The 16734-nt window shown below is 41.4% G+C and overlaps 1 protein-coding gene across 1 annotated transcript in view; it reads left to right on the top strand.

Annotated features, from left to right (window-relative positions):
* Nucleotides 1–13971, top strand: part of LOC136710694 (tyrosine-protein phosphatase non-receptor type 4-like) — a 48299-nt gene extending 34328 nt beyond the window's left edge. Inside the window, exons 12-27 of the mRNA XM_066686450.1 lie at nt 1053–1225; nt 1813–1881; nt 3088–3222; nt 3649–3810; nt 6452–6605; nt 7445–7528; nt 7629–7685; nt 7885–8041; nt 9038–9204; nt 10153–10243; nt 10540–10601; nt 10698–10844; nt 11004–11132; nt 11267–11415; nt 11786–11921; nt 13214–13971. Of these exons, the coding sequence (XP_066542547.1) occupies nt 1053–1225; nt 1813–1881; nt 3088–3222; nt 3649–3810; nt 6452–6605; nt 7445–7528; nt 7629–7685; nt 7885–8041; nt 9038–9204; nt 10153–10243; nt 10540–10601; nt 10698–10844; nt 11004–11132; nt 11267–11415; nt 11786–11921; nt 13214–13306 (1965 nt within the window). The 3' untranslated portion in view covers nt 13307–13971. The remainder of the gene's footprint in view (nt 1–1052; nt 1226–1812; nt 1882–3087; nt 3223–3648; nt 3811–6451; nt 6606–7444; nt 7529–7628; nt 7686–7884; nt 8042–9037; nt 9205–10152; nt 10244–10539; nt 10602–10697; nt 10845–11003; nt 11133–11266; nt 11416–11785; nt 11922–13213) is intronic.
* Nucleotides 13972–16734: the final 2763 nt, after the last annotated feature.

The raw sequence follows: 16734 nt of genomic DNA, 5'->3' as shown, positions 1-16734 counted from the left end.
CCCCTATATATAGTCATCCCTCGCTACTTCACGGTTCTTCTTTTGCGGATTCGCGACTTTTGCGGGTTTTTTCAAGGCGGCTTATGGCCGCTATATCACGGATATTGAGGGAAAATCTAGGAAATCTGTGTAAATTTAAAATAAAAAATATTTTTTTATTATTTAGATACATGTATTAGACTAGGCCTGTAGGTGACAAAATATATCATTTACAAGTATTTCTTACGTACAGTACATGTATTGTTCACGTCCACATCCGAGTGAAATTTACTGATGCTAAATCACAGCTTAGGAATGACTCTATTAAAGAAACTGGTAGGATATCACATGTTGTTCCAGCTGAAAAACATTATAGAATGACTGTTTAATGTGAAGTGTGGGTTGTGAACAGTAACAGGGAGGGTTTTAAAAGTCCAAATACTCGTTAAATACATAAAAATATCTTTCCTCTACTTCGCGGAAATTTGTTTTTCGCGGGTGGTCTTGGAACGCATCCCCCGCGGCCTCATAGGGTAAACGAACAGTTTGATTGGCTCCCTGATCTTTATTATTTATTAATAATATAATTGATCAAATATTGGTCACGGATCCTGATAGAATTTTGGCCCAGGATTCCCAGTTTAAGAGACTGGGCTTCTCTCAGACTCACAACTTTGACTCTTTTGCATTTCAAGACTTGAAAGTGTGTGTGAGCACAAGACTTAATTCTGACGTGACTTGATTCACCCCTCTGCGACTCCAGATCTTATTCACGCTCCAAGTACAGAGATTTGAGACTCTTATTGGACCCTAGACTTACATTTTGGAGACTCTCTCATGGCTCAGAAACCTGAGACTTGTCTTAGACTCAGAGTTAAGACTTGTGACGACAAAGCTACAAGACCCAATTCAAACCAGACTTTTACCTCAGAGACTTGAGGTTCTACTTGGACTCAAGACTTGGCTCTGACTTGTGACTCAGAGACTCACATAACATGCCTTGTGACCCTCTCATAGTCTCTTTCTAGCTTCATCTGCCAACGTTTCATTCTTCTCTCCTCACTTTTTTCCAGAATGAGACGCGGGAGACGTTACTGGGCTTCAACATGGTGAACTACAGAGCCTGCAAGAACCTGTGGAAGACGTGTGTGGAGCACCACACTTTCTTCCGCCTGGAGCAGCCCGTCCTGCCTCAGAAGAACTTCTTTTCTCACTACTTCAGCTTAGGGTCCAAGTTCCGCTACTGGTGAGACATTGACGGTTGAAAGTAGAGAAACAATGGAGAAATTAGCCGGTCCTAGAGCAGCTGACTCTTAGATTCAGAGTCAGTTCTTAAAGACCCAGGATTCCCAGTTGAAATGATATTTTCCTCCTGTTTGTGTTCTGCTTGTCCTCAAAAAGCTTGACCTCAGTCATCGCTAACCACTGCTTGCTTTGAGTCTCGAGATGAAGGCCTTAAAAATTGATGATGCTTTTTGGGACACTTTTAGTTGTTTGGCAGAGTGTTTTGAAGGACCTCGTCCACTCTGCTCTGTTGGTTAAATATGTACGCTTTTAAAGCGTAGAGCCCAGTGCAAAACGGTGAAATGTAGGTGGTTCTCATTTGAGTTGATAGAAATGTAGGTTATGTAGGACATTAAAGGCAGCGGTCCAGTGGTCTAGAATGGCTACAGCCAAACCTACAGTAATAATAATACTGCATGTCTATTATAATAATGTTAATAATAATAATAATAAGCGGTATATAGGGTTTGTGATATATACCAATGTTAAACTAGACCTACAAACAAACACTTTCTCACACTCCCACCCAATGTGTGTGTGTTTTGACAGTGGAAGGACAGAAGCACAGTCAGTGCAGTACGGCAAGGAGAAGGGGATCAAGAACAGAGTGTTTGCAAGGTAACGTATATTACAAATATCTCTATAATATCTAATAATCCTTTTAATGCTCTAGGACTGTGTTTCTGTGGCTTTGTCCAACTTCAGGACATTAGCATGTCATAAAGTGAGAAATACATTGCTACGGTCACAGTTTTTACCTCAGTAATGACAACTCCACAGTAGAAGACAGAATACCATACATTTTAATGCAGGTCCAGCATAAGTAAATATTCCAAGTCATTTTGGAGCATTTCTATTGGTCCGTCTGTTAGCTCTTCACACTGTGTAAAGAGCTGCTTCTCTGTTGAAAAGTGGTAGAAAAATGAAAATGAAAAAAGTGTAGACTGTTTTCTCTAGACTGCTGCATGTACATTTGATTACATTTTGAAATAGAGCCGGTGGGATATGTGATGATATGGAATTTATGAACTTGTGAGGTCAGGAATACTCTGATAAGCTCCAAATCAAACAACCACCTTTACAATAAACAAAATACAACTGTAGTGTTTGAAGAGCTTTGGCAGACCCTTTAAAGCCCAGCAAAACCTGGAAACACATGAAGCATTGTATTAGGTGTTTATTAGTGGGTTTTTAATGAATTAAAGGGACACAATGATAATACACGGGTGATCATAGCTTTTAAAAAGAAAGATGCCACTTTAGAATAAGACTCCACTCATAAAGGTCAATAAATGGTTTAAAAAGTGTGTATTAATGGTTATTAAAATGCATTAATAACCATTTATAACACATAGAAAGAGCCACATTGACGTGCTGTTTGCCAAATAGTGAACCCACATCCATCTAAAGTTAAACGTTAGATGGTACAGAATACTAATTTATCTTTGTGTTCTTACTTACTTTGTATTACTTTGTATTACTTTGTATACCACTTTTTCGTGTGTCCCAGACACACACTGGTAGTTGTCTCTCCATGTCGATGCTGAATCGCTCTGTGTCTTCTGGACATGCTCTCGCTTTCTTTTCATTTTCAGAGTGAGTTAGATTTTGGCTTTCGACATCTGTTAAACGAGTTTGGCAGTAAGCTACTTTAACCAGCCTCAGGATGGAGTGTGAAGTGTGATTTCAGCTCTGTTTAATGTGATTTTGGCAGCATCACTTCATCTGTCGACACATTCCGTATTCACAGTCTGAATTTTTTTTCCTCGCTCTCCTCCAGTCTGATCAGAACTTCATTGATGTATAACTCTCATATTTGTCCAGATCTCCCAGCAAGCCTCTGAGCAGGAAGCTGATGGGTCTGACGGACTGGGAGGCAGTGAGCAGGAACTCTGTGTCTGAGGAGAGACTGGAGACTCAGAGCCTACCCACCCGCTCCCCTCCCGGGACCCCCAACCAGTGAGTGACCACCAGCATCTATATTTACAGATTTAACCATCTTAACTTGATCTCAGACATATACTGAGAAATATCAGCTCTAGTCCAACCTGACCGGACCCTGGATCAGAACCAGAGATATCTTCTCCAAACCTGACTATAGCCTGACTGTTCTGGTCCGACTGTGCCCCGACAGAGGTCTGTCCCGGTCCCACTGTGCCCCGACAGAGGTCTGTCCCGCTCCGACTGTGCCCCGACAGAGGTCTGTCCGACTGTGTTCCAACAGAAGTGTGCCCCAATCCGACTGTGCCCCGTAGACGTGACTGGATTAAACCTCCATTATTATATTATTATTATTTTAAGCTGTTGATTCTCTGCTGTTAATTCTGAGAATTAAAGATGAATTAAAGGAGATTAAAGCCTCCTCTTTGTTTTGTGCCCCCGCAGCAGGAATTCGTTGTTTGTTCAAGAGGGGCCCCGGCCAAGGCCGTCTTCCATGGGTCATTTGGTAGAACACGTTATTCACGCTTCGCCCAGTCTGCCTGCTTTCACCAACCACAAATCGGCCTCGTCCACTCAGGCCAACAGCATCAGCCTGGAATCCACACCGTAAGTCTGGCCCCTGGGGGAAATACACATTCAGTGGTCCACCATGATTGTACAAGGTGGTGGTGGGGGGGCAACCCCTGAATCCCACTGTAAATCACTGTTGTGAATCTGCAGTGCAGGATTCAATATAACTTCTCATTCATTAACGTCGCATTAATTTCAGTCAGATAATGTTCAGAACGTGCAACTACAGATCGACCACAGCTCACACACTCTTTGACTTAGACCCTCCAATAGACAGTGAAGGCCTCAGCTCTTCGCTGTCTTTTTTTTTTTTTTTTTTTTAATTAAAACCAAATAGAGAAAAATACAAACCTTGCACATACACTCTAGGTGCTCCGGTTTCCTCCCACAGTCCAACAAGACATGTTTGTAGTTGGATTGGCGGCTCAAAAGTGTCCGTAGGTGTGAGTGTGTGTGTGTGTGGACTGACGCCCCCTCCAGGGTGTATTCCCACCTTGCGCCCAATGATTCCAGGTAGGCTCTGGACCCACCGCGACCCTGAACTGGATACGGGTTACAGATAATGAATGAATAAATGAATTTTTCATTACATATTAATAGGCTACATCCACCATCATGAACATCTAAATCCCCATCCTTAAATTGTCTCAGGTACTTTTGGATACAGAATTATCCCCAAAATCAGAACAAGTCCATCACATGCTTCTGCATCTCCATTTTCACACTACTTCATTTTTCGTTTTTATAAAATAGCGTTTGTCTTTTTCAAATTTACACATATTACAGAGAATGTTTGAACCTTAATACTTTTACTCGTTTGAACAGCTAATAGTTGCCTTAAACTTAAAAATGTATGTAAAAAAACAATTATAAATAACAAAGATAAGTGCACAGAAAATAAGTAAATAACACGTTGCAAACCTACACTAAAAAATAAAAAGCTAAAAGATATTGCACAGTTAACAGAGTACATTTTATTCTACAGTACATAGGAAGTTGATATGATGTGTTAGAGTTTAGAATAATGTGGTGACCTCGGGACACAATCATGATTACATTTATTGATAAAAGCTGTTGAGGAGGGAAGGTGGAGGTTGTAGCTGTAGATGTTAAAAGCATTGCCCGTTGGTCAGTAGACCGTCAGTTTTTTTTAGTTTAGTCCTTTAGCTGAGCATCCTCTCTCCAGGACTGGAGTTACAGCAGTGGAGTTTACACCAGTGTTTATGTGGTGGAGGTCAAAATTACGCTGACTTTGTTTTTTGGAGTCATTTGGTTTTCAGTTTCCACAGCTTTTTTGATCAGGGAGGCCGCAGGACTCTGGCACAACCCTGCGTTCTCACTTGAGTTTCACTGGGTGAGGTTTCTTCACACACGGTCAAGAGCAAAGCTTAATTTGTCTCGTCGCTTCTTGCCCCTTCTTTTTATTATCGCGGAGGACCTATTTTTTGTTGCGTCTGTGGCTTGAAATTACGGATCCCCACCCTCCGTCACTGTCATTAAAGCGTCTCAAATGGAAAGGCAACACTTTCAGGGCTGCTGTAAAAAGTGTTTACTGCTCTCAGAGCGCCTGCATATTGCTTTGGTTTGTGGAAAACATGCCATGCTCCATTGTGCTTCTTTTAAAAAGCTGTGCCATGGACTTGGGCCTAATGACCCTGGCTGATATATTCATGACATATGGGTTTTTTTTGGCGCTCTTAAACAAGGGACCCGTTGAATAAATTCATCCCAGACCCTCTCTGTGGCATCTCTCTGTTGTGTAGATGGTGTCTCTCTCTGTACCTCCCTCCTTTACAGTCTCCTCTGAGATGTTTTTGATGACTCTGTTCATCTGGTGTCCCCTTATCCCTAAGAGCTTCAGGGTTCAGTGACAATACTCATTTTCTACCAGCACCTCTATTGGGTTTCTAATACTACGTTAGCTAAAAGCTTAACATTTGATGTAAATGTTGGCTTCGTCTTTCTAAATGCTGCAAGGAAATAAAACCTGATCGGAGAATTCCTTCGAGATTTTAACCCTTTTGTTTCCAAGCTAAATTTGATGAAGATATAAATACAAAGCACCCAAAAAATCATTAGGCCTTCTCTGAACGGCTAGAAAAGTCCCCTGCTGTGTTTGTACTGATATAGCATTGTAGTTTGTTGTCAAAATAGGGATTTTAAGATTAAAGATTACAGAGAAGATTGTAAACTGCTATGACCCAGCAGTAATATGAGATCAGAGCTCATTGGATCTGTGAGGAGAGCTTCTGTCATCAGCGCTAGAGCTTTACATGAAATCTCTCAGTGGCCACTGTGTTAGACACAGACTCTCTCGCGCTCTCTCTCGCACGCATTCTCTCCCGCTCTCTCTCTATGTAGTATGACATAACCATCTGCTCTCTGTCCACTCGTGCCCCCACAGTGAAACATATCACACACACACTGTACCTATCCCTGATTAAAGATGGTTTTAGAAAAGGCTGAATCAAAGTAGGAAAATCTGTAGCAGCTGCACATGAGTCCTAGGTCAGTGTGTCCAACGCTAAGTGGGTACAGATGAGTTAAAGCCTAAACTGATAAATACATTAAAAAAGAAAAAATAAGAAGCATTACTAATGGACTTCTATTGAAATCTGTCTATCTGGCCTTCATTGGGAACTACCTACCTGTACATTTACCCCCATGTTCTCTGCAGTTCTCCAGAGGGTGTGGAAGGCCCGCCTCCAGCTTTGCCGCCCAAGCAGAGCAGGAAGAACCTGAGCAAACTCATTCTGTCCCACTCCCAACAAGATCTGGACAACCACATCAATGAGATGTATGACGTCCCGGTGGCTACAGACAAGACCACGGTACATACACACACACACACACACACACACACACACATACACACACGGACAATGGTGGTACCCAGATGCTGGGCTAAAAAAGGTATTGTTTTATATCACCACCTTATTTTGCAAGAAGCCTGTTTCCACGAGACCTACAGTTTGTTTTTTTGAGCCTGTGTTTTCTAAAGATGCTGCAAGTTGGAAAAGCCCAGTAACACACAGCTGGTGAACTGAATGAGTTTCGACCAATCAGAAACAACCATGGGCTGTGACATCACAAACTAAGGCTAAAAAAAAACAGAAATTGCAGGCACCATATTAGTGCAACAGTGTTGATTAGTTACCTTCCCTCAGCAAGTCTTTAATCCCGGACAGAGAGAGAGGCTAATAGCGGGGGTCTTTTTTGTTGAAAGAAGCTGGTGCATGTCCCAGTGACTTCAGCCCCGCCCCCGACTCATGTGGTTTCATCCTCACAGTGGAATAAAACCCTCTGCTGAACTTTTTATGAATCTAATAAAGTTTCACAGTCTCATTTTAAAAGATTGCATGTTAAAACAGTGAAGTGCTCCAGGCTCCAAGTCTCCAAACACTAAAATAATAGCTGAGAATAGACTGAGATCAGCTAATAGAACCTTACACTGAATTTTACTTTTTATTTAATTATTTCCTCCGTGCAGTGCTCTCTGCATTGTTTTCCATTGTTAACCACTCAACCCAGTGTCTTCAAGTTCAGCGGGAGCGTTCACTGGTATCACAGAAAGTGAATCTCCCACAGTTCTTATAATTTTGCTTTGAATCCTTTGTGAAACTGTAGCGTAAAGTAGATTAACTTTTAAAACTTATATTTTCCCCCTCAGCTCAATGGGGCCATTCCTCATGACAATCTTGTTCTGATCAAGATGAGGCCGGATGAGAACGGAAGGTTTGGGTTCAACGTCACGGTAAGATTTGAGGAAACCACCAGGAGATGTGTTGACAGTCACTACCTGATGGTTTTATGTTTGTGTTAATTTTCTTGTGGCTGTTTGTTTCCTTATGAAGGGTGGCTCTGATCAGAAGATGCCTGTGATCGTGTCTCGAGTGGCCCCTGGAACATCGGTGAGTATCAAACACAACTTAATACACCTTTGCTGCAACATATCAATAATACAGATGTGTATTGCAGTCCCCTACCTGAATGACATCTGGACAGCGGTCTGACATTTCATGTAAAGCTCGGTGTTGTATCTTATTTCCTTTCATTAATTATTTTTTTTTTATTTTTAATCCTGCCGCTCTGTCTCATTTGTGTCTTCAGGCCGATCTGTGCGTTCCTCGTCTGAACGAAGGTGACCAGGTGGTGCTGATAAATGGACGCGATATTTCCGAGCACACACACGACCAAGTGGTCATGTTCATCAAGGCCAGCTGTGAAAGCCACTCAGGGGAGCTCCTCCTGCTGGTCAGGCCCAACGGTGAGGGGGGCACTAAAGCCAGTCTTCTGTCTTGTTGCATAAATACATGGGTTTTAGAGTTAAAGTCGATGTGAATTCAAAGCTGACCATTTTTTATATATAAAATGATTAAATAACAAAGATATGTTTTTTTTAAAACACAACTTCAGTATTTCAATGTACGTTATTTACAACATCTGTCACTGACTGATGTTCGTTACAGGGCGCTGTCATCATTTCAGCATTTAATACAAAATTTAGTTTAAAAAATACTTATATTGACAAAGCCAATAAGTTTATGTTTAATTGTGATGTTTCTTGTTTGTTCTTGGATGATTTTCAGTGGATTTTATACTTTTTCAGTGGATTTTATCTGAATTATATTTTATCGACCAAAAGGAAGAAATGTATTGTGATATAAATTTTGGCAATATTGTCCAGCCCTGATTTTCATCAAAACGTGAATGCCTATGAAATATCGTCGTATTTCTGGTGATGTCACAATGCACCAGTGGGCGGGTAGAATAACACTAACCAATAATATCACGGGGGCAGAAATTAGCATGGCAAAACAAATTTGAATTCTGCACGAATGTTTTTCTCGAAAAAATGTATTTGTCCTGGATACCCCCTGAAATTAATGGGATTTCTCTCACCAGATTTCTCTAAATAAGATCTTGTGTGACTGCAGCTTAAGGAAGGAAACGATTTATGATCTTACGTTCACTCTGAAAATAAAAATAAAAAATTCACATTTTGCCCCTTTTTTGCATTGACCCTCAGTGGTTTCCAGCAGCTCAGATCAGATCAGCAGCCTGTAGTGTTGAAACTGAGATTTTCAAATTTATCCAAAGCCTTTTGTGCGGTTAGCTTTGTCTGCTTATCGTGGGTAAACATTTCCTAGCAGAGGCTTCTGTGTTTCTGGTGAATATTCCTTTTCTTTGAAATGAATCTGAATGAAATGAATTGAATGAATGAATGAATGAAATGAATGAAAATAGCTATTTTCCTTCGTAGCCATCTACGACGTGGTGGAGGATAAGCTAGAGAATGAGCCAGATTTTCAGTACATCCCGGCAAAGTCCCCCTCTGACCCCTCTCACCTGGACCAGGACGCCTGGAGAGAATCCATGCAGCAGCTGAAAGACGGACTGTCCAGCGGAGATATACTGGCCGCATTCGATGTGAGTCTTCAGGCAAAGATACTTATCACGATGAAGCGGTTACAGAAGATGAATGAGTGAATGATAATAGAACACATTCATGTTTCATCTCCTCACTGGATCTGTTTTTTTTAGTGTCCTGTTTTGTTGCTTATAACCCATAAATTATTCCAGAAAATAGTGAATGAAAACAAAAGCCCTGAGCCAGGAACCAGCTGTAGTCTTCCAGCTGTTTCGCTTGTGTCCAAAATAGAAATCCAGAAATGTCACCTGAAATACGTTCCATTATGATTCATTAAACTGATGCTACAAAGCGTGGGCCTGAAAGTGCAGCGTTTCTCTAAGCTTTAGCTCTCTTCAGGTTATGTAAACACACTCTCAGTGCCGTGGAAGTCAGAGCGTTCACCAGGATGTACTTCTGTCTACAAGAACTTCCTATTATTTCCTGCCTTTATTCAAACAGGCTGTGATATCTGTGTGTTTGTGTTCACAGGTTGGACAGGCATGCATTTATGCCGTAGGGAGAGGTTTTATTATCATTATTTTTGAGTAAATAGACCTGGGATCATATGCTAATGGAGTCCCTGCTCTGCCACCAGGACTCCAGCTTTCAGTGCATTGTGCTCTTCACACTTAGAAAACACGCATTGCCCAAATCTGCACCGAACACGAACATTTATTTTGTAATTATGAAGCCCAGATTAAGGGAAACCCTTTGAATAGCCGGCTCAGCAGGTAAAGCGAGCTTATCTTTAATACTAGAGCTCATGTCAGACATCCAGAAACACGCTTCCCGGAATTCCCTCCTGAGATTGGGTCACACGGATCTCAAATCTCTCTGTGTGATGTGTTACATAACCAAAACACCCGGGCGTTGCAGCACTAGCTGTGCGCACATCTGTTTGTGTAGGAAACATACAGGTAAGATATTTTTGTGATCTTTATTTATCTTGTTGCTTTCCTTTGTAGCAACTCTACCGTAAAAGACCTGGAATGACATTGTCGTGTGCCAAATTACCTCAGAATGTTTCCAAAAACCGCTACCGGGACATCTCACCTTGTGAGTAATATCAAGGGTTTAATTACTTATTATTATTTTTTTTTTTATAATTTATTTGAGCATTTTTAAGAATTTCTTGTAATTCACACAATGTACAGTAATAGCACAATGTATAGTAACATGTTGTGTTTGTGGTACTGTATTTAATTCTAATTTATTATATTGTATTGTATATTTTTCTATTTTATTTTGGTTATTTTTACCTGCTGCTAGATTTTTAATAAATTTAAAAATTCTTTAAATATAAGTTTTTAAAGATTTAAAGTTTATCTATATTTATTTCTTTATTTTTACAGACGATGCCACACGAGTCATCTTGCAAGGCACAGATGACTACATCAATGCAAATTACATAAACGTGAGCCCTTGTTATTTCTCTAATTAAAGCCAATGTATCCCAATACAGATGTGTAGTAACTGTTATTACTGACTTACCGTGCTGTCCCGTTTCCAGATGGAAATTCCTGCCTCCAGCATCATCAATCGCTACATCGCCTGCCAAGGTCCGCTCCCGAACACGTGTCCGGACTTCTGGCAGATGACCTGGGAGCAGGGCTCATCTATGGTGGTCATGCTGACCACTCTAGTGGAGAGAGGACGGGTGAATATCATCTTCTGTTTAATTCTTGCATGGATTCTGCATTGGGGTTCCTCAGGGCTCAATCCTGGGCTCAATTTAATTGCAGTTGTTAACGCACAGCCCGCAATGTTTTAGTGAGTGGTCAGTGTCAGTGGGTAACCCGTGCCATCTTTGCTGCAGGTGAAGTGTCATCAGTACTGGCCCAATCCCTCAGGAACTGCCACCTATGGTAGTTTGCAGGTTTCTTGCCAGATGGAGGAGGGGAATTCCGCTTTCTTGGTCCGGGACCTGACCCTCACTCACATTGAGGTAAATCTGTTTTAGGATACTTTGGTATACCACACAGACCAAGCTAGTCAAAACAATGCTACTTTTCCAAGAAGGTTTTTATGTCCAAAGCTAAACCATCTTGCTATGGACCATCCTGTTGTTGGTTGTTCCAGACGGAGGAGAGTAGAGAGCTGACTCAGATCCAGTACGTGGCATGGCCTGACCACGGAGTTCCTGACGACTCTACGGATTTCCTGGACTTTGTGGCTTTGGTGAGGAGTAAAAGGGCTGGAAAAGACGAGCCGGTGGTTGTCCACTGCAGGTAAACACAGTGAAGAGTGACTGCTGGAAATGCTTTTTTTTACTCATAGTCTTTCTCACTCATACTCATGTTATTTCTCTTTTTCTCTCTCTCTCTCTCTCTCTCTCTCTCTCTCTCTCTCTCATTTGTTCTTTGTTGTCTTTCTGTCCCTAACTCTTCTCTTTAACTCTTACACTGTTAACTCTTTCTCTTACTTTTCTCTCACTCTTTCTCTCATTTTCACCCTCGTATTCTTTCTCTCTCTCTCTCTGCTCTCTCACTGTTTTATTTCACTCTCTCTTACTGTTCTCACACTCTTCTTTCTCCCACTCACTGTTTCTTTCTCTCTCTCTCATTTACTTTGTTCTCTCGCTCTACCTCTCTCCCCCAGCGCTGGGATTGGCCGTACAGGAGTGCTCATCACCATGGAGACAGCCATGTGTTTGATGGAATGCAGTCAGCCTGTTTATCCGCTGGAAATCGTTCGGACCATGAGGGACCAGAGAGCGATGATGATCCAGACCCCCGTGAGTGCCCTCCAAAGCCCCCCCTTCACTTCCCTCATTTACCTTCTGCTGATAACCACCCAAATTATTATTTATTTATGTTTTAATGCTTCTTCTTCTGAAACTAAAAGTATCAACAGGGAATCGAGTCTGTTTTAATGCCATAAAAGATACTATTTTTCTGTGAAGTCTTTACACTTCATGTTGAAACATTGCTGTGAGGATTTGATGGCAACCTTGAGCGCACTAGTGAAGTAAGCTAATAATGTCAAATGATTCATTCTGGATCAGATCATCTCAAAAATGAACAATGATAGTGAATGACTTCAGAGAGGACTCCCACAGCTCCACAGCCCCGTGATGAGGAGTGTATACACCTGTGGCCAACACTTAACTTGGGGCATTGTGACCTGTATGTGTGTGTGGGGGGGCAGCAATGGTTGTACCTTAAAGCGACATTAGGTAGCATTTTTACCTTACGATTACAGCTACAAAATCACTGTGATGATCCATTGAGGTAGAACAGTGAAAATAGAGCCTCAGTCATTGCTACTCCAGGCTCAGCACTGCAGAAACTGCACTATGTAACTTTTGGAGGAGGGTAGGAAACCATCCCGAATCCCTTTCCTTAATTTCAGGACAGTGCTGTAAAAATGACTCTAGGGGGAGCCCAGGAGTAAAAATACTAAATCTTAAAAATTAGAGGCGTAGTTTATGGAACGCAGGGAGCAGAAGAAAATGTATCTGGACAGTAATGTGTATTGTGATGACACAGCAGCTGTTTAAAGCAGTTATTCTGCCTTTTAATGAAGGACGCCTGCCCCAGGGCTCAGAGCAGAGGCAGGTTACTGGTTAAGCATAGGACCGACAGACACACACACACACACACACACATTCCTGCTTACATTTATATAACATGAGGTGTAACATTGAGATGTCTTTTGTCGACAGATCTTCTAATGAGTGATGTCTGTTTATTTAAGAGTGCCCAGCTTCAGTTCACAAACATACACACGCACACACACACACACAGCACGTTCTGAGGCAGCTGCCCATTCCCAATCTCAAGGGTCAGCCAGACCTGTGTAGCAAGGAACTATGTGATGATCTGGAGTGGAATCTGTGATTCAGAACTGTTCTAACATCAGTTCCTCACCTCACTCTCGTGCCTGAATGCCATCAAATCCACACAGCGATATTCCAACATCTACTATAAAACATTCCAAGAACAGTTGATAGAAGATCATTTCTGAATGGTGGCTCAGAATGTTTGACTGACCCTTGTGTCCTCTGTGTTTTCTTGTCTTCCTCAGAGCCAGTTCAAGTTTGTGTGCGAGGCCATTCTGAAGGTGTACGAGGAGGGTCTGGTGAAGCCTCTCAAGACCATGCCACATAAACCTGACTAATGGACACCACCTGTCACCATCACATATCATCACACATCAACACAGACCATCACAGACCTTCACTGACCACCACTGACCTTCTTCACACCAAGGCCTAAAACCTGCTCCACGTACGGATGTCCAGAGTCTTGGGAAAGTCTGCACTCCATTTCACAACACATTGGCCAAGCAGACGCCCTCGGTGTTTCAGTTAGGGTTTGTTTTTGCCGAGGAATTTCTCAAAAAAGTTCTTAAAATTCGGACTCAAATAGTTGGATTGGTCTAAATGTAAGCCAAGGCTTTTCCCAAGGCTCCCCAAGGATCACACACCAAAAGCAAATGATAAACAACAACAACAACAACAAAACTAAGTTCTTGAGCCAGGAATATACAATATATATTGGACATGAAAACAAGCACTATTGCACTTTACGCTGGCAAAAGGGACAATTCGCCAAGCTTCGAGAAGAGGGATGGGAAAAGAAAAAAATAAGAGATGAAAATGAAAAATCCAACAAAGATGAATCTGGTACTTGTAGGGACTTTGAGTCTTCAGGGTTTAAGAGCAAATGAGAGATATATAAATATATATATATAAATATATAGATAGACAGATAGATCTATGTATGTTGATAATTGAAATAGTGGAGATTGCTGTGGTGCCATATGTAAGTACCGAAGGGCAGGCCCATGAGTGAGTGATCTTAATATTTTTCTTCTTCCTTTTCATGTTTTCTTTTGTCGTTTTCTTTTACCGTGCTCGGCTCGCTGACCCACGCCATCCTCCGACACTGAGGAGGGTTTTTTTTTTATTCTATTTATTGTGTTTTACTTTCAAACTGAGCCCTGCTCATTGAACAGATCTCTTTGTCAAAACCAATTGACTTAAGCTGAATAATGCACTATAGGTCCAAGGTTTGTAGACACCTTTAATAATATTATTATTATTAATTAGTTATATCAGCTGTGTTAAAGGGACACTAGGTAAGATTTGACTCCCCCTAGAGATGTTTAATTCATTAATTCCTCCAAAAGTTACATAGTGCAGTTTCTGCACTACTGCCCTGTGGAGCATCACAATAATTCTAAAGCTGTAATTTTAAGGTGAATATACTACCTAGTGTTCCTTTAAGGTGCACCTGTCACCACATAAGCCTAGGTCACTGTGCCCTAGACCAAGGGTTTAAACCGCCCTGTGTTGGAGTGATAGAGCTCCATCCACCATCTTGAAGGTGAGCTGGAAGGAGTTAGAACTCCTCAACCATCGTCAGCACCAGTCCTCACTAATATTCTCACGGCTGATTGTCATCAAACCCTCCTGGAGATGATTCAACGGCTAGAATAAAAGTCCTTCATTTCAGAACAAATTGTACAAGTGCTTACAAACCTTTGGCCCTATAGTGCTGTTCATTATTTTCATATGAGTTATTATTTATTATCTTTGCTGGTTTTATTATATAATTCGTGCAGTTGTCAGGAGACCCAGAGCACTTTGTGTTACAGAAGATTTTCTTCATTTCTGATTTAATTTTTAAAAAAGTGACTGCTTTGCAGCCTGCAGCTTTGATATTTAAAGCATGACCTTGGACTCAAGGGTCGTGCTTCAGATATTTATAAGACATAATTAATCAACTTTCACGAGTACATCAAGGAGAATCCCACTGATTGTTTTTTTTTTCCAATGTTACCACAGCTCATTGATGGAAAGTGGTTTGGTGAGAAATATGACCTTGTAAAGAAACTAAATGATTTCTTTACAGTGGTTGTGAATGGAACCAGACGTCCCCATGTCTACAGGATGAACACAGCCGTCTGTTTACTCTCCAAAACCACTAGTGAACATACAGGAGTCTTCTCTGTTTTATGGATGATGTTGAAACATTACATTGATTTGACACTATCCTACTGTTCCCTAATGATTGGGAATTTTAGGACAGAAACGTCTGTGATGTACCGCATTCGTAAACACTTCCTGTAATAACTTTCAGTGAGAAGCTTTTCGAGGCCTTGGACGTCTGGTTGCATTCACAAATACCAAAATATTCTGATGCTGTAAATTTCTTTAGAACTGGATATTTGACACCAAACCACTCTCAGTGGCTCTATTTAAGTCTCAAAATGGGACTACTTTTTATTTAATTAAAGGTGCAGTGTGTAAGATTTAGAGTGACATCTGGGGGTCTGGGTACAGATTGCAACCAACAGAAAAACCTTGCTCAAGAAGACCCTCTAGAGCCAGTGTTTGTGTGTGTTCTGGACTAAGGTAGAAATGTGGTTTGCTGTACTTTATTCCAGGGGTCACCAGTCTTGTCCACAAACGGCCGGTGTAGCTGCAGGTTTTCATCCCAATCAAACAGGAGCACACACTGTTTAACTGTTTAGAGAGGAGACTAGTTGATTAAACAAGTAGAATCAGATGTGCTCTGCTTAAATCTAATGAAAACCTGCAGCCACTCTGGCCCTTTGTGGATAAGATTGTTGACCCATGCTTTATTCCATTTCTTAGAATCCCCAAAATCATACACGCTGTAACTTTAAGCTTCAGTACTACAGTGGGACTGGAAAGAAAGTGTGTGTGTGTGTTTGTATACGTGTTTGTGTGTGTCTCCATTTGTGCCTCTTGAATTTGCTGGTAATTCACACAGCCTAATGGCCACAGCTTCTCAAAGCCATCATCACTGACCTCAGAACAGTTCCAGTGAAGGAATGAAATGACATGAGGCCTGATGATCATCTCAGCAGCAGATTCACCACTTTATTTCTAGTACATCACCATATGCAACTTGTTGGTTGAAGGACAAACGAACGTAAAGACAAAGCTCTCTACTTCACAACTGGAATATGAATATTTTAAACAAATAAACCCAAAAATAAATAGAAATGTTGTGCTAAACATTGCGGAAGAAAATGCCAGAAGGTCAGTATGTTCCCTGAAGAGGGGGTTGTTTGCTTCTTCTGTCTTAGGGACTCAACAAAACATGGCATTTGACCAGGGGTGCCCAGACTTGACATAGCTTCTTCCTCATCACTTAAAGTGCATATGTGATTAAGTTGTATCGCGCCTATGTTCCTAAACCTCTGACAAGCTTGTGTGGAGCTTCTATTGCTGTGTCAGCAACACTCTGTCGGGGGCGCTCGAGCATATGCAGGACAGCAGGAGAGAGATCAGTGCCAACAAGTTTTCATCCCTCTGTGTGTTTGTGTATTCACTTGTCTTGTTTCCTGTGTGTGTGTGTGTGTGTGTGTGTGTGTGTGTGTGTAAATAGAATGCAGTTCTGTTTATGTGCTGAGGTATTATTTTATCCAACTTCCTGCCTAGTATTTTGTCACAAAATATTCTCCTTTTAGCCCTTTAGCTAAAACTCACCAATAACACAATGCATCATCTGTGAGGGTGAAGGAAGCACAGGCTCATTACGAGGCAAATACAGCATCACCGTGTTTGCGAT

The sequence above is a fragment of the Hoplias malabaricus genome, chromosome 12 (assembly GCF_029633855.1).
Source record: "Hoplias malabaricus isolate fHopMal1 chromosome 12, fHopMal1.hap1, whole genome shotgun sequence".
In the NCBI taxonomy this organism is placed as follows: domain Eukaryota; kingdom Metazoa; phylum Chordata; class Actinopteri; order Characiformes; family Erythrinidae; genus Hoplias; species Hoplias malabaricus.
The sequence above is the reverse complement of the archived record's forward strand: the minus strand, read 5'-3'. Positions and strand labels throughout refer to the sequence as shown.